This window comes from Alosa pseudoharengus, unplaced genomic scaffold (assembly GCF_046254945.1).
Source record: "Alosa pseudoharengus isolate Yale_2024_CS ecotype anadromous, Long Island Sound unplaced genomic scaffold, YU_APseudo_1.1 YU_APseudo_1.1_scf_21, whole genome shotgun sequence".
Taxonomy (NCBI): domain Eukaryota; kingdom Metazoa; phylum Chordata; class Actinopteri; order Clupeiformes; family Clupeidae; genus Alosa; species Alosa pseudoharengus.
Window position 1 is genome coordinate 9,834,198 of NW_027468674.1, and position 25,667 is coordinate 9,859,864.

A 25,667-nucleotide genomic window follows, 5' to 3' on the forward strand; every position below is an offset into this window, starting at 1 on the left:
TAAATGCAGTTACTGGGATGGTTAGAGTCCTTTATCATTTTGATGGCTCTATTTTTGTATCGGCTGATGTATAGCCTAGGCCTACATCATGCAGGGAGGGGAGAGGAGTCCTAGATTCTGTGAGCTGTTAGCATACCACACTGTGATGCACTTGGTCAGTATAATAATAATAATAATAATAATAATAATAATAAATTGGTTTTATATAGCGCCTTTCTAGAAACTCAAGGTCGCTTTACAAGAAGGGGTGGTAGGCCTAGTAAGTGTGTGTGCATACATGTGTGTGTGTGCGCAAGTGCACTGGGTGGGAAGGTTAGGGGAATTAGAGGCCAAAGGCCTCAGAGAGTATGCTCTATGGCCCCAGTGTAAAAGGCTTTTAGGATCACTGAGGGGAACCTGAATTTCCAGAGTTGTCTTAGGTGGTACATTTGTTGTCTGGCCTTTTTAACCTGAGCTTGGATGTGAGTGGTCCAGGTCAAGTCCTCAAAGATGTGTAGGCTACTCGCAGATATTTAAGTAGCATTACTGATAAGTGGAACAAACCTCTTTAGGTATAATGTCCAAAAATGCATACAACTACAAGAAACACTTCACCTATGGTTTTACAGATTTGGTGAATGGTACATATATTGTACATAAATTATACATATTGTGATTTTGTGTGTACTGTATAGCAATTTGGGGGGAAAAACTAACCTAATTTCACAATGATTATTTCATATAATTTACATTAAAGATGTTTCTTTTGTGATCCTTGTGCATCAAATACAATAATGACATCTAACATTGCATTTGGCAAAAGGCATTTCCAGATGCCCAATGGATCTGGTACTTTCACAAAATACCAGCTCTTGAGTAGTCCTGTCAATCACTGCATGTTGGTGGCTGTGTGGAACCTGGGTGGCTGGTGTAACTCACTAGAGGACAGAGGGGGATCTAGTCATGATTTACAGCCCCGGTCCTAGAAGAGCAGAACCAGATGCTGTTCCAGGAAAGGACCTGCTTATGCCGCTTGTGCCACATCCATCATGGGACAGATGTGTTTCAGATGACTGGGCAGGGGAAAGAAAGCAAGAGCCAAAAAAAAATAAATGTAAATGCTTTCTAGACAGGACAACAGAAAACGTTCTCTCGCTTTCCAGGAGCAGTGCCAACTAGATCCCAGGAAAAACTAACCCAAGCGCACCCACCCTCTGCGCACACACACGTTCTATGAGAGACCCCCCCCCCCTCTCAGTACAGGGACCGGAGATCGTCCAACTTTGCTCTTGTTATGGCTGCCCTGCAGACGCTTCTATCCAAAGCGACTTATATCAATTATATTACAAGGACCACAGTCCCCTTAACCACTACACTACCTATTCAACTTCCGCACCAAGTGGGCCAGTTTGGAAAACAACTGGGTCTTTGTGGTCCAAACAAAATATCATCTAAACTAGTCAATAGTTAAATAGTTCAATAGTTAAATATTATAAATATTGAATAGTTCAATAGGCCTGATGTGCAGGATCCACCCATATTAGGCCTGATGTAAAGGAACCGCCCCTATTAGGCCTGATGTAAAGGAAACACCCCTATTAGTCCCGATGTACAGGAACCGCTCCTATTAGGCCCGATGTAAAGGAACCGCTCCTATTAGGCCCGATGTACAGGAGCCGCCGTATTAGACCTGACGTACAGTAACCACCCCTATTCAGCTGATGTGTCTCCACTTTTTCCAGGACCTATAGGACCAAAATGCAGCCAATGCTCTGCAATGGCAACGCTAATTGGAATTTAAATCTATAGCAGCTGCAGCAAATAACACAACGGAAAATGAAACGTGGCGATTTTCTAGGCTGATTTGACATGGAGCTATACTCTCATTCAGGCGTAATAATCCAGTCACTAACCAATTCGTCTGCTGCAGCTCAACCTTGTTGCTGGAAGTTAGCCTACGGGGACTATTTTCAGGTGCTGCATGATATCATTGTGCTGCTGCGCCCATGATGTTCTTCGATTATTACGCTGGGATGAGAATATAGTTCCATGTCAAGTCAGCCTAGAAAATCGCCATGTTTAATTTTCCATTGGTCTTATTATTACACTTTCTAACTTGAGAGGAGACACGTTTTAAATAGGAAAATTACCGGAAATCTTAGTCACTTTTAAACGTGATGCTAGCAGGCGAGATGCTAATGGTCTAATCCGATTCAATGATCTATGCTAAGCTGGAGCTAAAAGTGGTATCGCCAGACTCAAGAGAACGGCTGGATGAACTGGAGAAAGGTAAAAATCAATTGTTTAACTCAAGGGGAGGTGGAAAATGAGTGTAATTCCCCAAATGGTGTAATATCCCTTTAATTAGCATTTTGCTAACGTGGTTAGTTACAGTAATCTATACATTCTAACTACCCTACATTAACCACCTTAAATCCAGACAGCACATTCTTAGATTTTGTCCAAATACCTTCAAATGGAGTGAATTGGAGTCACTGGACACCATAGGCTACCTAAGAGCTCTTCCAAATTGAATGTAGGATTAGGTTTTATTTGTACTGACACAATAAATGTAATAGTTTTTGTCAGTGTAACTCAACAAGCTATAATTCTCATCTCATCCTCCATTTTAAGCAATGGAGCTCACGCCTCGTTTACGTCACACCACTGCAGGAGCCTCCCATAAGTTTCCGAGCTGCCCTAAAGTACCTACCCCAGAACAGGGACTTATTTCACCCCTGCAAAAGTTCCTGAAAGTGACCGTACAGGGGTGGTTCCTGCAGTGGAAACATAAGGTGCATCCAGACAGTTCTACAGTTCTACTAACTGGAGAAGCTACACCTAGAACTACACAGTTCCTAGGGCTTTTTTTTATGTTTGCATTCACACACACTAGAAACTCTGAGATGACTTCACACATTAGTAGCCCAATGATTACATGGCCATAAAGAAATAAAATGGACAGCATTGCTATTTAGTAACTAACTACTGAAGTTTATTGACAAACTAGAAGCTCATGGTATCAAAAAACATTTAAAAAAGAATCATTGTTAATAACATTTCTTCTCATCTGTCCAGAAGACATTTGTTGTATGACAGCAAGCAGGTTTTAGGTTTTGCACATTTAAACTGTAGCAGAATTATTTTTTTACAGATTTGTCTTTTAAAATGATGCTTCTGCTGCCTTGGCATGCAAATCAGCCATGGTTCCTATGCACATGGTTCCTATGAAAAGACCCTACCCCAAAGTATGGAGCTTAAATAGTAGGAACTTTTTAACCCCTGGTTCCATGCTGTCTGAATGAGTGAAAAGGGGGGGGGGGGTTCTAGGAACTGCAAAAAGTTCCTCCGGTGTGAAAGGGACTATACCCAAAGGTGTGAAGACAACTACCCATGTAAACCGAGGTCTTATAAACTAGGGAACACTGGCTTAAAGGTGGAACACTGGCTTAAAGGTGGAACACTGGCTTAAAGGTGGAACACTGGCTTAAAGGTGGAACCAGCGATTTCACAGGGAGTCTCGTTTGTTTGTGTTTGTTTATGCTTTTGTCCAAAACAACATTCTATTTGAACCAAGGAACCGAACGGAAGACATGTAAAAATGTGTTAAAGACACGTAAGTCTCTGACTGCACCTTTAAATAGAGTGATCATTCACACATGGAATACGACCTTTCAACTCTAAAAACTGTGTATGGTGTCATGTTCTTAATTTCAGAGATGCCAAACCAGAAAAACCCAACAAACCACACTTTACACTAAATAAATAAATAAATAAAAACATAAAAAATGATGCAACACCATATACACAGTACGTTTGGGTTCATCTTTGGAAAAAGATCAGACACTGGATTAATATTTCTCTCAAACTTTATTCAAAACCACACAAATGCAATTCCTGTACAAAGAATGCAAAATATAACCCACCCAATCACATGTGCACACATGCTGGTGCCTGGGCTTCTGGTTAAAAAAAGAGGGGGAGCGAAAATGAGAGAATGAGAAAGAGAGCGAGAGAAAGAGAGAGCGAAAGAGACTTTGGTGTAGAGAGCAAAAGAGAGCCTTCTAAGGACAATACCAGCCAGCTTCGATGAGATGAAGGGGGAAGTAACCATGACGACTTCACAATGTGCAAAAGAGGTTTTTTTTTTTTTTCAGTTTATTTTCCCCCAAAAAACAGCATCTTGGATCCTGGACTAGCCAGTAATGCATTCACACAAACACACACTTACACACACACACACAGAATTAAAAATGTCGTTCCCTTTTTTGACTCATTGGTTTTTATCAAAGATTCTAGAACAGAGCTCTGTTCTAGAATCTTTGGTTGTTATGCTCACGTACTGTAAGTAGCGGCTAAGGGACACTTTTGGTCAGCTGGTGAAGGTTCTCTTTCAAGTGTGCCAGCGAGAGTAAAAGATGATATTTAAGATGGTCTTTGAAACAATTCCTTGAAACACATATAGTCTGCAAGGCAGCATATTACATAGACAGCAAAATATATATAAAACTGACCCACATCCATAGAATAATGACCAAAAAAAACATTTAAAAAAATACTGCACTACCAAAGACGTTCGTACCTTGAATCCTTCCAATTCATGAAACAGACATGAAGCATGATTTATTTAAAAATCTAAGAAAAAACAAACAAACAAACAAACAAACAAACACTCTTAAAAGTCTACTAATAAAAATTAAAATACCTACATTAGAATCTCTGCCCGTGATATCCTCTGTCTGAACACATGATACATGTTTCATTGATGATGATGATTAAAAAAAGATCATAATAAATAGCCACACTAAGTATTGCAACGACAGGTGGGGGGGTCTGTCAGTGTGGAGAGGAGAGGAGAGGAACCCGCCACCCGATAAAGAAGTTCTAAACGCAGAGCAGAGGATCACACTCAAACACTGACATGGGGTTTCTATGAGGACACACACACATACACATGGACGAACACACACACATACACATCCACACACACTCTTGCATATACTGAAACATGTGCATGTACACACACATACACAGAAGACAATGCCTCTCCAGATCAGTAGTTGTGCTCTGGGGTGCCCCTATGATGCATAGTTGTTGGGGTTCAGTGCAGGTCTTTTCTTGGTTTTGATTCGCAGGGAGCCATACCGAGCCGCCTACACACACACACACACACACACACACACACACACACACAAAGGGAGAAAGATGTGGTTCGTTATTTATGACGATGCTCATAAATGTAATATGTATTTTATCAAATACACGGCCATCACACAGTAGTGTGAATGTGGTTGTGAGTGTGTGAGTGAGTGTGTGTTTTTACACTTACGTCCTTGCGTAATCTGGAGCGCGTGATTTTGACGCTTTGAGATCGCCTGACGCCTTTGTGGGTCACCGCCTCGTCCTCTGAGAACACAGGCTCTTGCTCATCGTCGTCAGTACGGTCATCCTGCTCGTAATCGTAATAGTCTCCTGAGGCCAAACACACACAAAAAAAATCATTACTATATCTACACAACCACACCTATTGGTCAGCCACTTGTACATATACACAGTAATTTGACACGATGAACTTCCGCAAAACAATTTTCTATTCTACACACAGATACCTATATAACAGATAACATCCCCTTTAACGAGACAGTGGCTACTGAACCAGATTCTAGTCAAGTCCCATCATCCCTGTTCCAAGAACAGGCTGATTCCAGCACTGGTGAAGTCAGTGAAGTTATCCTCTCATCATGTCCGGATGGGACAAGATGACGCATCATGGTTTTTTATGGTTTCATTGAGAGTACATGACCCAGACACACTTATCACAACCATATTACATGATCAGGACAGTGGCACATCATAACCAGATTTGATCATGTCATACGGTTAAGTTTGTATTTCTAGCTGTGGTAGACCACGTGTGTGCATAAGCCTGAGCCTGCCAATCCAAAAGTGTCTTTCCTCTGCCAGAATGTGGTTAAATAATCGATCAATTACAACAACATATGCAAGTGAGTGGTTTAGCCAGAACATGGTTCAGTAGTCTGTACATGACACAGCAGCCCCAGATGAACGTCCTCCTCATCCCACCACTACTCCGTAAAATGAGATTAGATTCTACTCCGTCACACCAATACACATGATATTAGAGGAGATTAGATTCTACTCTGATAATTGGGCAGACCTTCTGGGTATTGAGCTAATGAAACAGTTAGCGTCTCACCTGAAGTATAGCATCAAGGGTGAATTGTATTATTTCCAAACAGAGTGCACAAAGGGTTTAAGTATAAATACAAATAAGGACCACTTCTGTTCACGTCACAAGAATATGTAAGAATGCGTGTTCCTATAGTTCCACTGTGGTAGACTAAACAGGTTACGGAAATGCTGAGATGGCAGGTTTGATTTATGACATGAAAATGTACACCTGCTTATACTTATAACAGCACCATGCCCTGCCAGCAAAAGCTCCCCTTAAAGCCATACCCATTTTTGACCTTTCAGGGAGGGGGTCAACGAGTGCATGCAGTGATCCCACACATGCTACAATGACTCCTCACTTCTCACACTAAGGTGGCAGATGCCACGGCAGTCAACAGCTGCCATGGTGCTTCATTATACAAACTGTCCCCTGCTGGCACACACACACACACAGCTCATCATGTGCAGTCACCTATAGATCCAGTCTGGACGTGCTGCATCAGAACCACACCCACACACACACACACCCACCCACACACAGACAGTATGGGCGCACCGCATTGGAATCCCACACACACGGCTCAACATTTGCAGTCACCTATACAGTGAGTTTGGAAGTGTAACTCAAGTGAAAACATCTACTGCGTAACAGAGAGACGCTTTGCTCTGAGAGCCGATTTCTTTGTGGAGGACTGGCCTATATTATCCCCCCCCCCTCCAGTCTCTTTTCCCTCTCTACTGTTCATCAAAGGCCAGAGCAATCATGTGGTCAGCCCCTCAGGCTTGGGGTCAGTCCAGTCCTGGCAGTACCAAGCTCTGCCTTTCTTCTCCCCATCTCACCCTAAAATGTCACACACACACACACACACACACACACACACACACACACACACACACACACACACACACACACACACACACACACACACACACACACACACACACACACACACACACACACACACACACACACACACACACACACACACACACACACACACACACGGTTAGCACTTCGGACTTGTTACCGGATGGTTGCAGGTTCGAACCCCGACCAGTAGGCACGGCTGAAGTGCCCTTGAGCAAGGCACCTAACCCCTCACTGCTCCCCGAGCGTCGCTGTTGTTGCAGGCAGCTCACTGTGCCGGGATTAGTGTGTGCTTCACCTCACTGTGTGTTCACTGTCACGTCTGCGCCCTTTCACGTTTTTAGATGTACATGCGGCAAGCTCCGTGACACCCCAGCAGACAGACGTTGTGTTGCTTTTACATCGTATTTTGAGGAGTTTGCGGTCTGGTCGCCTGGACTATAAATTTGGCCTTAACATTGCTCATTATGGCTTATGTCATATGTTTCTATTTCATATATTTTGGTATTCGTATAAACTTTTTGTTATGATCTGCACAATAGCTAAAACATATTTAGTAATTTGAATACTTCATATTCATTTTTCAACTATTACACTATAATGTCATTACATTGGTGGTGTGTAGGCCTAATTGAGTGCCTGTCACTTTAAGAAGAGTGTGAAAGTAATTAGCTTTCAGTCTCACGGTTTTAGGTTAGTGAAAAATAGTTGCATATAGTGCATAAGGATATGTGGATGAAATTCATCATGTTTTCTGTGTCAGTATCAGTGCCCTGTGCAACAGTAATTCTGTGCAGCACTACCATGCAACTGGCTGCAGAGGCTGGAACACACACACACACACACACACACACACGCACACACACACACACACAGCTGTGCCATTATTGTGTTGCAAATTGCAACACACCCACACTAAAAGGCAGGCACAATAATGTAAGCATTCCAAGTATTACCAAGGAGCAGAGAAGCAAGACGGGGAAAGTGTGAGAAAGACACAGTTCCCCATTCTGTCCACCAGGGGGAGCTGCCGCAGCAGGAATGAGGCATGTTTTTCCTGTTGAGCATTTCCTTTGTCCTCTCCTGCGGTCTGCTAGCCTAGCCGCTACTGCACATCATTGCACTGCACTCCAGCTTGTCTGGAGATCACACGGCCCTCTGGGATTTAACGGATGTGCACCACACCTTCATTAATGTGTCCTCCACTATTTCTTAGTCTTATATAAAGGGGTCAAGCATCAAGTCCTCCCCAGGAATCATACGAGCACACCAAAGCTCACCCTCTCTCACACACTCTCACTCACCAATGTATACACATACAACCGCTTCAAGCTTTGATGCTGAGCGTGAGAATCGTACTGATTAGATCACCCCACAGGATTTTTAGTACCACAAACGTGGAGCTGGTCAATCGGATCGCTCAATAGCCGTGGGAGCTGGTCAATCGGATCGCTCAATAGCCGTGGGAGTAAAAAAAAAAACAAATTCATTGAGTGTGCTCGTGCGAGTGGTCACACAGATGGGTGCTAGGTAACACGTGTGTGTGTGTGTGTGTGTGTGTGTGTGTGTGTGCTTGCTTCTGTATCAGTATTGGCATGTGGATATACAACATGGATACAAAGACATATGTAATGTATATATGTGTGTGTGTGTGTGTGTGTGTGTGTGTGTGTGTGTGTGTGTGTGTGTGTGTGTGTGTGTGTGTGTCCAGGTAGATAAACGAGTAAATGAGAGCGTGCAAATGCCTATACATCTGAACATGAGTATGTGAGGCCCCAAAGCCCTTAATACAAGGCCAAGTACTGGAGGACTTTCAATGGTATTACAGAGACAGAGACAGAGACAGAGACAGAGAGAGAGAGAGAGAGAGTGAGAGAGAGAGAGAGAGAGAGAGAGAGGGAGGGAGGGAGGGAGAGAAGGGGGGTTGAGAGTGCAAATAAAGCAGTGCTTTCTCAGAGCTAAGGCAAGACAGGGGCCATAAAACACAGTCATGCAAAGCACTGCCTTAAATGACCCAGAGAGAGAGAGAGAGGGAGAGAGAGAACGAGAACAAGACAAAGAAAATGCCATCTAGACAGAAAGAGGGGAGCAGTGAGAGAGTAGAGATAGAGAGAGAGAGGGAGGGAGGGAGGGGGGAGAGAGAGAGAGAAGCTAGAGGTGTATAAGAGCAATGAAGAAACACAGTGGAGGACAAGAGACCCATTTCAAACGACTCCACTGACTTAACGATGAGACCATTTTAATCATTTCTCTTTGTGTCAGGTTTTTTAAATTTATTTTCTCCTCTATTTAGCCAAATTAACTCTTCTCCATCCAACACCCCTCCCATCACACACACACGCACACACACACACACACACACAAACACACACACAGACGCCATTAACATTTCCCAGGCTCAGCAGACGACCTTCCTGGTGCGGTGTGTTTGCGGCTCTGACATTTGCGAGCGCTGCCTCTTTACGACGGCCGCGGCGGTGGCGGTGGCAGCGGCACGTCGGAGTGAAGCGGAGCGGAGCGGCGCGGAGCAGACGGGTGGAGGATGACCTGGAATGCCGGCGGAATTTCAAACGGCGCGCTGCATTAGCATAGACAGCTCCGGCCTCATTAGGTATGCGGATCAGACCGCCTCAGCCTGCTGCAGACTAAAGAGATGGCATTCTATTCTCCACTCCTCCGCCACCATCCATCCTTCCTCCCACCCTCTCTCTCTCTGTCTTTCCTCCCTCTCTCAGTCCACTGCTTTATCTCTCTCTCTCTCTCTCTACTGCTCTTACTCTATCTCTCTCTCTTTTATGTCCCTGTCGCTTCTGTTCTCCTGATGGCTTTGTGCAAGCGAAACGTGAGCGCGCTCAGATCTAATGCGGATGGAGCCGTTTTGGCCAGAGAGGGGGGGGGGGGGGAGAGAGGGGGAGAGAGAGAGAGAGGGGGAGGGAGAGGGAGAGAGAGGGGGGGGGGGGGGGAGGGAGGAAGAAAGAAATAGACAGAGAGTGTTACTTTCCTGAATGTATGTGTGAATGTATGTGCGAGTGTATGTGTGAGTGTATGTGTGTGTATGTGTAACTGCGAACTGTCTTTCACCACACACACACACACACACACAAAGAGGACAGGAGTAAAGGGAGAATGGGTGCTTCGTAATTCCATTCTCAGTCATCTCCATTCTCAATATGTTCTCACAGTGATTCCACAGTCAACACTACCCGCTAGCGTGTCACTATGGCAGGCAAAATGGGACATATTAATGTGTCAGTTATTTTGTTATCGCGACAGCCACACACACACACGCAATATATCATTCCTACATATCCATACATCTACACATGCAGACGCCCCAACATATCAGTTAAACATGTGTTTCTGTGAACACAAAATAGACACTTGCACACCAAAACAAAGTGTTTAGCAATATCCCTGAACTGATAACTAGCCTCAAACACAGTTTAGCTTCAATAAGATGCTGTCTTGTTTCAAGTGCAAAAAGAGCAGAAGGCAATGTTCAACATTCCTCATGGATAACTGAATCATATCACTGGCGCGGTCAGATTAATGGTGAGTAATCAGAGTGTCACACTAACTACAGGACTACAGTGCGGAGAGACAGACATTATTAGGTGTGAGTGAGGGGTGAATACCCAAGGGACAGGCACACACACACACACAAGCTACAAACCCACCTACCCCTACACACACACACACACACATCTAGGAACACACACACACACACAAACACGCGGGAGGCCTAACAGACCTGGAGTGCTCTGGCTGCGAGTGAGGGGGCCTTTGGAGCGAGAACCTGCACAAGGGGTGAGCCATTCCACATGATGAGAATCGCACAGCAGCAAAGGGTTTTGTGTAGGAGTGTGTGTGTGTGTGTGTGTGTGTGTGTGTGTGTTTTTTTTTGTTTACAGCGCTTATGTCAGTGAGGCTGTGATTGGGTCCAGGAAGTTAGTGTGAATGTGTATGTGCCTGTGTGTGTGTGTGTGTGTGTGTGTGTGTGTGTGTGTGTGTGTGTGTTCGTACCGGGTCCGTCTGGCTGGGTGAGTCCTCGGCGGCCGGAGTCAGGCTGGTCTCCCTGGGAGATCTGTGACAGGTCGTGCATGCTGAAGCTACGCAGTTTCTCAGTGATGGCTCCCTGGCCCTGTAAACACAACACACACAGAGTTAGTGCTTATGCATACTGTACTCACACAAACACACTACCCAGAACACACACCATCCATCTGCTTGCATTACTTCACCTAACACACACACACAGAGTCTTTTCAATGATCAGAGACCACTATGTGCATGCAACAGAGGTGTCATGTACATGCTGATGGACACACACACACACACACACACACGCACACACACGCACGCACACACACACTTCAATGGATGTAGAAGCATGTATATGACAAAACAGAAATACAGTAAATGGGTGTATACATGTGCGAGAGAGATGTGTTGCATTAGCTTCACTACGAAACGAAAGGAAAACCATACATATGTATCTCTCGATATGATCAAACATTCTGTGTGTGTGTGTGTGTGTGCATGTGCGCATGCCCATGTGCATTAGTTCCCACAGCATGCAACAGGTCTATTTGTGGTTACCTGCATTAGACTGCAGCAGCAGTACAGTGCACCTATAGGACAGTAATGTGAGTGATGCAGAGAGAGAGAGAGAGAGAGAGAGAGAGAGAGGGAGAGAGAGAGAGGGGGGGAGGGGGAGAGAGAGAGAGAGGCAATAGAGAGAGGGGGAGAGTGAGACAGGGGGAGAGAGAGAGAGAGAGAGAGGGAGAGAGAGGCAATAGAGAGATAGAGAGAGAGGCAATAGAGAGATAGAGAGAGAGGGAGAGAGAGGCAATAGAGAGAGAGAGAAAGAGAGAGAGGGAGAGAGGCAATAGAGAGAGGGGGAGAGACAGAGAAAGAGAGAGGGGTGGAAGGAGGAAAAAGTATGGAGAAAGAGAAAAAGAGAGATAAAAAAGAAGAGCAGTGTTAAGATACAAGAGAAACAGTGAAGAGGACTCGGCTGGCGCAGGAGCGAGAGACACAGGGCGGAACACAGCGGAGGAGAAGAAAAAAGGGAACAGCAAAGAACGCAGACACAGCCCTTTGAAAACTCATCAATGGCTGTTCTAATGGAGACCCGCGGTTCTAATGGAGACCCGGGATCCAAGGCTTTTTTCCCTCCTTTCTTTCCAAGTGAGCTGGCTCTACATCAGAGAAACGAGACAGGGGGGTAAAAAAGGGAAAGAAAGAGAGAAGTAGAGAAAAAAAAAGTAGAGTGGAGAGGGGCTCCCTCAACCTTACGCCCCAAACCTCATCTGCTCCTCATGGAGAGAAAACTGGTGTGTGTGTGTGTGTGTGTGAGAGACACAGATCGACAGACAGAGTATGTTTGTATGGGTTGGCCCCTCTGAAACAGGAAAGAGAGAGAGAATAAAGTGTGGTCAGGTGAGGGGAGAGAGAGAGAGAGAGAGAGAGAGAGAGAGAGAAAGAGGGAGGGAGAGCGAGAGAGAGAGGGAGGGAGAAAGAGAGAGAGAGAGAGAGAGAGAGAGAGAGAGAGAGAGAGAGAGAGAGAGAGAGGGAGGGAGAAAAAGAGAGAGAGAGAGAGAGGGAGGGAGGGACAGAGAGAGAGAGAGAGGGAGGGAGGGGAGAAAGAGGGCTGCTGAATGAGAAGCAGAGGCACGCTCACCACTGCTGTGGCTGATTAAGATATCGCTTTGATTGCGTTCAGTCCACGTGTGTGTGTGTGCGTGTGTGTGTGTGTGTGGTGAGTAAAACAGTGTGAGTGCCACAGGGGTTTGCGGCGGAGCAGAGTTGGCATTTCGGGGGGCACACCCAGCGTCTCAATGGTAAGAGAAGCTTGCACGCCTCGCCATGCCACGCCACGCCACGCCACGCGTGCCCCCTCTTCATGGCGCCCGCTCAGCGCCAGCGAGAAAAGAAACCCACCAGGCCTGGACCCCCAGCAGCCGCTTGAAGCATTTGAAGCACATGTTCAGAACCACACGGAACCGCATGCAGTTTAGGTGCGTGTTACAAGGAATGAGACCCATCAGTCCTCACACTCACACACTTTCTAAGCCTAGTCCTCACACACACACACACACACACACACACACACACACACACACACACACACACACACACACACACACACACACACACACACACACACACACACACACACACACACACACACACACACACACACACACACACACACACACACACACACACACACACACACACACACACACACACACACACACAGCGCCATAATATCACACTCACAAGGTTTCCTTCCCATGCTTTCTTTTGCCTGCGCACGAAAAAACAAGATTTCACATACAGTGTGATATATCCATACACTGTGTGTCTGTGAACTAGAGACCAACACAGACTGGTTTCTCTTCTAAAATATACACACACTCAAATATAGACTCACTTTCTCACTCTCATACTCTTTCCACACACACACACACACTTGCCTTGACAGCTGCGGACACAGCTGCTGTCGCTGCTATACTTAGGCCCTGCTTGCCGAAGTTCACCATGGTCTCGTAGCTGCGTTCTTTTGCTTGGACAATGTAGTCATCGATTTCCTTATGGAGACAACAGTTGTTTGAGAGAGAAAGAGAGAGCGAGAGAGAGAGAGAGAGAGAGAGAGAGAGAGAGAGAGAGCGAGGGAGAGAGAGAGAGGGGGGGGGGCAGAACAGAAGAGAACCGGGGGAGAGGAAGAACAGAATATTTGTACAATTATACACAAACAATAACAATATATAATGTTTGGTGTACTTCTGATGCTGCCAGAGTTGAGTCACTATAAGTTGTATATCAATAGTATACATATACGCTATGAGAGCAAACAGCATTCTACATGAGTAAAACTTCTATTTGTAGAAGTACTATGGGTGTAAGTATGAGTGTGAGTAAGTGTGTGTGTGAATGTGGTTTGTGTGAGTAGAGGAGAGTGTGTTAAGGGTGTGCGTGCATGCATAGTGTGTGTGTGTGCGCGCATGCATAGTGTGTGTGTGTGCGCGTGCATAGTGTGTGTGCGCATGTGTGTGCGTGTGTGTGTGCACGCATATGTATAGTATAGTGTTCCGTGTGTGTGTGTGTGTGTGTGTACGCATATGTATAGTATAGTGTTCCGTGTGTGTGTGTGTGTGTGTGTGTGTGTGTGTGCACGCATATGTATAGTATAGTGTTCCGTGTGTGTGTGTGTGTGTGTGTGTGTGTGTGTGTGTGTGTGTGTGTGTGTGTGTGTGTGTGTGTGTGTGTGTGTGTGTGTGTGTACGCATATGTATAGTATAGTGTTCCGGGTGTGTGTGTGTGTGTGTGTGTGTGTGTACGCATATGTATAGTATAGTGTTCCGGGTGTGTGTGTGTGTGTGTGTGTGTGTGTGTGTGCACGCATATGTATAGTATAGTGTTCCGGGTGACTCACCCTTTCTTTGGAGGAGAGCATGGGGTGGAGGACCTTCCTATAGATCAGACTGGCCCCTCTGGTGTAGGGGGACAGCAGCCAGATCACAAAGGCTATCTTCAGCTCATAGTACAGAGGAAACCTGCAGAGAGAGGGGGGGGGGGGAAGATAGAAGGAGCAGAGGAGAGAGAGAGGGGGAGAGGAGGAGAGAGAGGGGGGGAGGTAGAGAGAGTGGGAGGGAGAGAGAGAGAGAGAGAGAGAGAGAGGGAGGGAGAGAGAGAAGGTGGGTTGAGAGAGCAAGAGAGAGACAGAGCATGAGAGAGAAGGAGAGAGAAAGAGAGGGGGAGAGAGAAGGAGAGAGAAAGAGAGGGGGAGAGAGAAATCAGGGTAGAAAGAAAGGAGGGCAGACATGGAGAGAGCAGAGAGGAAGAGGGGTTGGAACAAAAGAGACAGATGGACAGAGGTAGAGAGGGATAGAGAAAAAAGGTGTAAGACAGACACCAGAGGTGAGAAGAAGAGAAATAGAGGGAGAGAGATGGGCAGAAATGGAGATGTAGAAGGAGAGAGTTGAGAGGAGGAGGAGGAGGAGGAGGAAGAGAGAGAGAGAGAGAGAGAGAGAGAGAGATCCAATTTGCAACTCGTTAATCACCCAACATAATTACACCCATTAAACTGGCATGCCAACAAATTGATTTCTGAAATTTGTGAAATTAAAAAGGCAACTTTAATTTCATTAAACATTGATTGTTCCTGCAACATCGTTCCCCACCCCCACCCCAAAACTGTTACTCACAAACAAACACAAACATACACTAGTGTTGCACGGTGTATCGATACTAAAAAGGTATCACGATGCCTTCACGCAAAAAACGATACGATTTCCGACGTTTTTAGAATCGATACTTTATTAAAACAATAACGTCTGTTTGAACTGCTGCTCTCACTGCTCCTTGCACGCATCTAGGCAAGTGGGCGTGTCAAGCAGGCAGCTCTGAGTGAGTGAGTGCGCAGCAACGTCAACATAGTTATTTGCCGACAGTCCTCGGCCTTGTGGATAAAACAAAAGGTGATGTGAAATCTGGAACTATTTCGGATACATCGCGAATAGTCAAGGCAAGCCATCAGGTACACAGAGGCCCAAAGTCATTTAAAAGCAGTATGCTACGCATGGAACTTGGCTAAACACCTCGCAGACATATCCCAACATTTTTATAGAGTTCAAAGAACGACAGGTTAACGAATATGCTATAGAAAACACAACTACCTGGTTAGTGGCAAGTTCTTCTCTTCTGTTTTGTGAAAGTGAAACGAGTATGGTTCTCTGGGATAAAGCGAACCTTCCTTCATCAATGAATGTTGACGAGACATAACGAGCTGTAATCATTTTGACGAGACATAACGAGCTGTAATCATAGGGTGCTAACGTGATGAAAGCGCAATGTTCACGCCAGAATAACATTAGCCTACCAAACAATCTATTTCATGTTCGGTGAGTACTACTGGTAATATTTGTCATGGTATGTAGACTGCAATTTGTTCAATAATTATTGCCCAGATGTAGGATAGGCTACCCGAAATGCGCTAATTAAAGCCCACAGCATATTACCATCAAAGCGTGTTGAGTCCTAATAATAATAACGGCTTATTGTTACGTGGTAGCAAATCACGTTATCAAAGAAATAGACGTAATGTAATGCACACAGATATATTGCAACAGGTAATGGTGTAAGCCTATCTGACGAAGACCTGAGTGGTTGGAACGTCGTACTTGTACACTGGGCGCAAAGAAGACTATCCTCACATTTTTCCCTTTGCAACTGTCAAAGAAATCCCATGAACACGGGAAGGCCTAGGGTAGCCTATACTGTACATCAGATGGCCTAAAGATTAGGCCCCTCTGCATAGCATTCAGTGATTTGCATGCAGTCATTTCAACACTGACCTTGATCTAGCCTAGTTTGGCTATTTAAAGCTACTTTATTGCCAAAACACAACAAATGAACTATAACAAGGACTTAATCACACAAAGTAGGCCTACTATTTTACTGACTATAAAAAATAATAATTATGTACGAAGTTTAGAACCCAGAATTGACCTGCACACTACAAAAGTGCACCGAATTCAACACAAATGACTCAATACACTTGGAGGAGGTATGAGTCCTTTCTTTTCCAGAGATCTTTCGCCGTAGTATCGTTTCAGTATCGAGCATCGTGATATTTATGGCAGGTATCGTATCGAAGTCATAATTTTGGTATTGTGACAACACTAACATACACACATTCCTGTAATCATATAACGACATACAAAGACCGTATTTTCCAGACTATAAGTCACACTTTTTTCATAGTTTGGCGGGTCACTTATATAGTTACGTGCAACTTATATATCAAAATATATATAATTTAACATGTTGTTAAATGTTAATTCCTGCTGACTGACATGAATCTCTGCATGAACCAAGGAGTAAATATTACCATCTACAGCTGCGAGAGGGCGCTCTAGGCTTGTGACTCGCTGGCTTGTTATGTTAATTTAGCCTATTCAGCCTCCCAGTATGTTCATCACCAAAAAAGCCAACTGCTAGCATTTTGCTAACCGCTAGCATCTAGCTAACAAATTACACAGCAAAGGACGACGGAAGTTGAGTTCAAACGAGGGTAAGCAAACAAACGTCCACATCTGGCAGAAAGGAGACATCACAACAAAATGTGCAACCAGAAACTGTTATTTTAATGTCCTTGTGACCAAGCTAACCAACATCAAATTGGCTAAATTGTGTAGCTGAATAACTGTTAATGTCTTACGTTAACATACTGGACACCTATTTTAAATAAATGCGACTTATAGTCCAGTGCGACTTATATATATATTTTTTCCTCTTAATGACACAATTTTTGACTGATGTGACTTATAGTCCGGAAAATACGGTAGCTTGTTTGTTTTGATTCCACCAAATTCAGACTGCTCGCAAATAATACCGTAATTTCCCAACTATTAGCCGAAGTTTATACATTGATGTTGCAATTTCTTCAGCTATGAGGTTAATACATGGGGGCAGCTAATATGGTATTAATATGGTTTTGTTTTTTTAACTTGCATAAAACACTGTCCTGCGGTTTATACACAATGCGGCTAATACAGGGAACATTACTGTTAGGCTTGGGTATCGAATATCGAGTATTGGTTGGAACCGGGACTATCTTTGCGATTTTCCCGGAATCGTTCAAAAGTTTAAATTTCGATTCCTACTTTCGATTCCCAGTCTGCCAACAGGAAGAAGAAACGTCTGAACACCAACGAAGAAGCGCATAGTTAATAGAATTAAAATTCATGGAGAAGGTCAGACTATTTCATTCAGAAAGCAGGGTTCCCGAGGATCCTTAAAAAGTCTTAAATAGGCTACAACTGAATTTTCGAAAGAGAGGTATTAAATGTGCGTATGGGACCGCCAGCGAGTGCAAGAGAGCGAGTGATGTCTCCATCCAGTTTCGTGTATTTAAAACGCAATTGTATACGTGATAGGCTATTAGGCTACGGGAGGAAGTGTAGTGGTTGCAGAGTGAAGATGTTTTTCACGGGTTTGGTTAAAGGTGTGAAAACGGTAATAATACAGTAGGCCTATGTACAAAATAATATGCCTGGCGTTTTCGTGGTGTAGCTGAGGCCTGAGAGATAGACAGGGTAGCCTACGTGGAATGAGGGAGCCTACGGTAGAATGAGCGGGAGAAAGAGTTGGTAAGCCAGTTAGCGATAGGTTGGCCATATGTTCGAATTTAGGCCGGACATATGGATTTTAAAAGCCTTGTCCGGCGTCCGGCGCAGCCTCAAGCCGGACGTTTATTTGTTCTCCTTTTTGGAGTTGCGCTTGGCATCTAAAGTCTTTGCTCGGACGCAGCATCGTTTCACAAACTATGGACGCGAAGACTGCTGGTGAAATTATGTGCAGTGCTTCGCAATCAGGAGGAAATACTGTATACCGGTATGTTAAGTTGATCTGTTTGCATCTTTCCAGCGTGTGTTGCTGGCCTAGCCTAGGGAAGAAAATATCTGTCTAAGTTATAATAGCCTACCTGTAATATCTGCCAGCAGCTTGCTTGCCAGCGTGTCCCAGTAGGCTAGGCCTACTTAGCAAAAGTTGTGAAATATAACCGCATATGTTTTGAATGTCGGCGACTGCTACATAAAAATACGTGCGTTCATAATACGTGCGTGCTTGAGATGAAACCAGCAGTTTTCAGCAGGATCATGCGAAGAGGACCTGTCTCTTAATTAATTTAAAACAAGTCAATGGTTTTACAATGTTTCAGTCAAGCTTTGGTTGGTTTAGATAGAACTGGTATGCAAAATGTAAAGTAGTGGATTAACTTTAATTTGCTGTGCTGCATATGGACAATAGATGCACATAGTAAATTATATAAAGTAGGCTTATTAAAATATGTAAATAGCTTAGTTAACTTTGAAAAAAATATTTAAGGGAATCCAGTCCAGTGCACATGTCTTTGGCAAGTAGCCCTAGGCTACTACAGACACAGGTGAAGAACAGCCTCAGCAGTAAGCAAAACCAAATATGTACAGTACAGCCAGCTTCAAAAGCAAGCAGTCCAGACCCTAAAATTGGGCATTTATAGCTGTGAAGGTAATTCACACACAATTATTTGCTTTCGCCAAAATATTTTTGGTAACTTCTGTAGACATCCAAAATGGGGTGGGGGTTAAAATTAGTAGGAAAAAAACACTATTGCATTAAACAGTCTTATATATCTTTTTGCCGTGGTATAGTCTTAATTTTCATTTAGATGTCTTGAAAAGGTCTTAAGTCTTTAAATTTGCACTTGGAAAATGTGCAGATACCCTGAGAAAGACCGTTGGTTAGCTAGCTCATTTAAAATATCCTAAACTTTTTTTGACCCTGCCTTTAAAAAAAATCGGAATCGAGAATCGTTAGGAACCGGAATCGAAATAAGAAATCGGAATTGGAATCGGAATCGTTCAAATTGAAACGATACCCAACCCTAATTACTGTAGACCTTTCCCTAATGTTCCCTAATATTTCTCCAATAACCCTCCAATGGTCAGGACCAGTTCTGTAATATTATTTTCTCTTATATTTGTTGTCTTGCAAGTTATTAACACGTAGTTGTATCTCATCAGTATTGTATTAAAATCAACAACAGGCACTCAAGTTTTTTGTCTAAAATTAGCAAGCTGCAAACTAGCTAACAGCCAGCAGATGTAAGCAAGTGTGTCTCTAGACAGCCTGTTAAGCCTTTTTTTTTATTTATTTTTTTTACTTTTCCCCCTGTCCTCTTGGCAGACTTCCATGCATCTATTACGGCAGACTATCCATAGTAATCATAGTGTTGCCAACGTCCTATGCCTAGCCTATGAGACGGCCCCAATCTTTTGCAGAGACCAGAGCCAGAGTAGTGGACTGATGGATCTTACCATGCCACGGTCAGGTCCGCAATGGTCTCCACCACGGTGTAGAGAGCGAAGACGATCCAGTACATCATCCATCGCACCTACACACACACACACAAAACAAACATACATGTTACACAGCTGAAGAGTAGAGGCAGGGAGAACAACTTAGAGACGCCAACAAATGAGACCCATATCTTCATCTCTGCCGTCTTCAGCGCGGTGTCACAGAGAATAATCAAGATAAAGCTGGCAGCAACCATTGAGACTAGGGATGTCCGATATTGGCTTTTTTGCGATATCCGATATGCCGATATTGTCCAACTCTCAATTTTCGATTCCGATATCAGCCGATACCGATGTCGATATGTGGGTTATTTTTCCTCAAAACTAATTTAGGTAACATCACATATCTCCTGTTGTGGAATTAACACAACATCCTTAATGTTATTGTGATGCCCCACTGGATGCATTCTTGAATGCAACAAGGCTTTCCAAATGTTAACATTGTCTGTGCAAAATAAGAGAAATACTTCAACTTAATTTAGGGAAAAAGTGCCATGTTTACAACAGTTTGGATTACACTGTCCCTGAGATAATCTTGACAATGCCCACAACAAATAGGGCAAATTTGACTTCTTCACAAATGATAAAACATTGTACCTGAACAACTATGTGCAACATAGCAGAATGTAAAGCCAACTAAAGTAACAGGCATAGTGTATGACAGGCTACCCTTTTTCTGTGTTAAATGAGCCTGCATTTGTAGGATGCTTCATGAACTGTTTCTTTAACTAAAACTCAATCACCTTAATTGAATGAATGCACAAATATGAGTCAATTACAATGTGGCAACTATACTGCACAATTTTGAAAACATTTGTTTGAGCTACAAAAAATACTTCAGGCTTGAGGTGAAGTACAAAAAATGAAACATTTTAAGGTGTACAAATCTAAGCAGCCTGTGTCCCTAGCCCATTACTTGGGCTAATGCAATCATTGAAATTATAAACTGGGCTCAATCAGCACTGCTCTACATGAGCAACAACAAAGAGATGCAACTTTAAGGTAGTGTGCAATAAGAACAAGGAAGGCACAAAGTTTCAGTCCAGACCTTCCAGAGTAGTAAACAAAGTCCTCCTTTAGTATTAGTCCAATGAACGGGGTTAAAAGACTGACTGGCCTTCATAACGGGCCATAGCCACAATCATTAAAATATAAACATACACTGGGCTCAATCCACCCTGCTCTTGGAAGTATTGAAGGAAGAAGTCGCATAACTGACGCTTTGCAGTCATTGCAAATCGCAAGTTTAACGTCCGAAGGAGACACTTGAAAATAATTCCAAACCACAGACATAATGTTGAAACCGAGCGAGCAAGTTTGTTACTGCAGCCATCCACGCTTGTTTGTATGCTTCAAGACGCAGCTTGATGAGGTCATCATCTGTGCGCCGGTAAACGCTTCAGGAGCGCATAGGCACTATTTGGATGTAACGCAAGCATTATTTTATCGGTTTTAAGGCAAAAAAAATCCGATACCGATATTAACAGATATTACATTTTTATGCTAATATCGGGCCGATAATATCGGTGGGCCGATATTATCGGACATCTCTAATTGAGACGCACTGTCATAGAGACACACGGTCATAGAGACACACTTTACTATTAATCTATTCATTTACATGTAACAGACCATTTTATCCAAAGCGACTTACATAAGTCAATTGTATTACAAGGACCACAGTCCCCTGAGTAACTCGGGGTTAAGTGCCTTGCTCAATGAACTTGATATGAACCCACAACCTTTTTAGGCTACTGCATGCTAGCCCAGCTCCTTAGCCACAACACTACCATAGGCTACTGCATGCTAGCCCAGCTCCTTAGCCACAACGCTACCATAGGCTACTGCATGCTAGCCCAGCTCCTTAGCCACAACGCTACCATAGGCTACTGCATGCTAGCCCAGCTCCTTAGCCACAACGCTACCATAGGCTACTGCATGCTAGCCCAGCTCCTTAGCCACAACGCTACCACAGGCTACTGCATGCTAGCCCAGCTCCTTAGCCACAACGCTACCACAGCCCCCAGTGGTATGTATCATATAATAAATAAATACCACTACTAATATATCACTCTAAACAGCCTCCCAGTAATATGAACACTGAGGACTGTAATGACTAAGAAGAGGGGTTACACACTGACACAAATGCATACCACTGCTACAAACAGACAAATCACACACACACACACACACACCATTTGTGACAAACAGACACACAAGCATCTGACAAACACACACACACACACACACACACACACACACACACACACACACACACACACACACACACACACACACACACACACACACACACACACACACACACACACACACACACACACACACACACACACACACACACACACACACACACACACACACACACACACACACACACACACACACACACACACACACACACACACACACACACACACACACACACACACACACAGACAGTCTGTGACTCCCTCTCTCTCTTTCTCTCTGTATTCTGCTGGTGAATGAATATTCTCAGGCCAGAAATTGCTTCAGTAATGTCAATGCAATCGAAGCGCCTCTCCCCACACGAGACAGAAACACAGACGAGTGGAGAGATAAACAGATAGCAGAGCAAAGCAGAGGGAGGAGGGGATGAAGGGAGGATGAGAGAAAAAGAGGAGAGAGAGAAAATCATTACTGCCGTGACTTTAATTTCCATCCTGTCGAGCTTGCTCTAGCTTCTTTCTTTCTCTCCCTCCCGTCTCCTCTCATTCACTCTCTCTCTCTCTCTCTCTCGCTCGCTCACTCTCACTACCTCATTTTGCTCACGCGTTCTTGCTCGCTCTTCCTCCAGCTCTCTCGCTCTCTCTCTTTCGCCCAGCAGCAGCAGAGGGCTAGTTAGTATTCTCCACCTCTCCCTCTCTCCATCCCTCTTTCTTACCCTGCCTCATACACCCCCCCCCCACACACACACATATTCACTCTCCCCCTCCCTCCTCTCTCTCCCTCATATCCAAGCTACACTAGGGGCTTTCAAGGGCTTTCTTCGCATTTCAATTTCAGCCAGAGGCGAGCACGCCGCAGCCAGCCAGAGAGACGAAGTAGACGGACAGACAGGTCCCCCCCCCCCCCCCCCCGCTCGCTCACGTGAGCCACTACTGCTACTGCGGCCGGCCTCCAGAGAGACTCACTCTGGCCCTGGCCTGACCGAGCCAAACCCAGCCGGAACCCAGCCTAACCTCAGCCGGAACCCAGCCCGAGCCTCACAGAACCTCACAGCCTCAGCCCTGAGATGAGAGGATGGACCAATCGGGAGCAGGAACTGCCTGACAACCCGCCGTCACATTTAATTGGTGACCTCCCCATGAACTCGCCTGAGGTAGCAGCAATTGACCACACACACACACACACACACAGTCTGACGGGTGATCGATGAACGTGCCAGATCAGCACATCCCCAACTGACTGTCAGTCAATACCCACACACAGTCACACACACACGCTCAAACTCTATTTCTCACTCACACAAACACACGCAGAGAGACACACCCCCCCACACACCTCATTTGACTGCTGACCAGCTCTGATGGCGGTCACACACTCAAATGTGCGCACACACACACACACACACACACACACACACACAATCATAACAATCACTCCTCTGCCCTCATCAGTAGGGCAATCACTTCTGTTTTAGTCATGAAAAATTAACCACTTTTTGCACAAAAGAGAAAGATCAATAGGACCCCCCCCCCCGCCTGTTTAACATCAGCAGTCAGCAGGACTCCGGTGAGACCAGAGGTATGAGCAGCATACAGCTCCTCAATCTGGGTCAAGATGCTCTAGGATGAGCAGAAGATAGTGAGTCAGGAAACTACTAGAGCTTCCATCACCTACTGGAAATGGAATAAAATAGAACAGAGCAGAATTGACCTGTCGCTAAGCCCCGCCCCCCATTGTTACCGTGTGAAAACTCGGACAAACAAACCAGACTTGATTAGAAATACATTGTGGACAATGGCAGCTGACAGTATATGAAAGCAGGCTTTGAGGACGTTTTGGTCGATAAGAGGATTTACTTTCCTCCAGAAGCTATCAAAACGTAATTATGCTATGGAGGGGTGTGTTCAAAATTTTAGAATACATACAAGGTGACAAGCAGTTGTGGCGAGTAGCTGTGCAAATCACCTGCAAAAACCACTGACGTTAATGCTAGCTAGCTAGCTAGTGGAAGATTGATACTAAGATATGTTAGGTTACGTTAATATTTGATGTAGTAAGAATATAGTAGTTGGTTAATGAGCATTTTCATCTTGGGATTTAACAGGGAACCTGTGCCCACGTTGTTGGCTTAGTAGCCTACATTACGTCGAGCTGTTGCAAACGCAAGAGACTTCCTGCAGGCTACTGCTGATGAAAATATACCCCGTTTTCTAGCCTTTGGGGTACCAGCTATCAGAATTACACGTCCCCCATGCAAAACGTTTGACCATGGTTATCCGTCGGGTTTTTTTGAGTTAATAAACTCCATAAATAACCATTAATTTGTCATTTTTTGCCTGCTCCCTGTTGTTTCCTATGGAGTTGTCCGAGCTGATGTCCGAGTCCCATTGAGGCTGGACTGTCATTGGCTCATCAGCGTTCTAAGGGTGGCGCTTAGCGACAGGTCAATCGACTAGAATAGAATGGAACCGAACATAACAGAACATAATAGAACTGAATAGAATGGAACTTAACGGAACAGAATAGAATGCCTTTATTGTCAACACCCACCTCCTGAGCATTCTTCATCTTCAGTTATGACCTACATCAATCCTTCCTGGACGGAGGGTACCAGCCAACAGCACTGCATCTTTGGAAAACTACCCTGACACAACATATGGAAACTCATTCATCTTCTCACTTAGCTGCTCATTTCAGAAGGCATTGTGAATGCACTGAGCCGCTAAGAGCACTTAGCTACTCACTCATAAGTGAGAACTTAATGGGCCCTCTCTCAGATGGATCACATGGCATTGAGGGTTCTCTGACATCAGTCATCAGGAGCACACTTAAACGGTGTCGGCCCATTTCAGCATCCTTCATTACGTTCACCGATAATGTAGGCTAGAAGTGACAGCAACTCATCAACCTTTATCTCTCTATGCAAATGTACGAACTTGAAGGAACAGTCAGCAATTCGTTTTCTAACCCGTTTTAACAGTTTTTTGGCACATTCAGCAAATCTCCTCATGATCCACTACCTCTTTATCCATTTTGTCCGACATTTACACACTTTCTGGAGGCTTACGGATATGGAATGAAACGGTACAAAGTTTAGATGCGAAAATAGATGTCTCCATTTCAAAAACCATAAATCAGGCTCACCGGCATACATCAGCCTGTCGGCCTGTAGGGAGTACACTGCGGGCAGCGCAGGGACAGTGGAGCCGAGTGGAGAGAGACCTGGCGTTGGCATGGCGTTGGCATGGCGTTCATGGCGTTGGCATGGCGTTCATGGCGTTAGGCACAGACAGTGCAGAGCAGAGTTGTGCGATTTCACAATGATTTCATTACTCTCTGCTGCTCCCAGGCCTCCAGACACAAGGGCATTAAAAAGCCCTCAATGTGACACACACACACACACACCAGCCTCAATCAGTCAGAGGCAACTTTTCCACATCACCCTCTCCCTCCCTCTTTCTCTTTCTTTGCTGTACGCAAACCAGCAGCAATCCTGGTTACATACC

The 25,667-nt window shown here is 44.6% G+C and overlaps 1 protein-coding gene across 2 annotated transcripts in view; it reads right to left on the bottom strand.

Annotated features, from left to right (window-relative positions):
• Positions 1-3,830: 3,830 nt before the first annotated feature.
• The window catches only part of reep3b (receptor accessory protein 3b), a 52,287-nt gene continuing 30,450 nt past the window's right edge, over positions 3,831-25,667 (bottom strand). Inside the window, exons 3-9 of one of the 2 annotated variants that reach the window (XM_076297811.1) lie at positions 19,912-19,988; positions 14,484-14,604; positions 13,525-13,638; positions 11,066-11,183; positions 10,794-10,838; positions 5,309-5,451; positions 3,831-5,132 (exon numbers count right to left, since the gene is read on the bottom strand). In XM_076297811.1, the coding sequence (XP_076153926.1) occupies positions 5,058-5,132; positions 5,309-5,451; positions 10,794-10,838; positions 11,066-11,183; positions 13,525-13,638; positions 14,484-14,604; positions 19,912-19,988 (693 nt within the window). In that variant the 3' untranslated portion in view covers positions 3,831-5,057. The remainder of the gene's footprint in view (positions 5,133-5,308; positions 5,452-10,793; positions 10,839-11,065; positions 11,184-13,524; positions 13,639-14,483; positions 14,605-19,911; positions 19,989-25,667) is intronic. The other variant, XM_076297812.1, reaches the window with a different exon arrangement.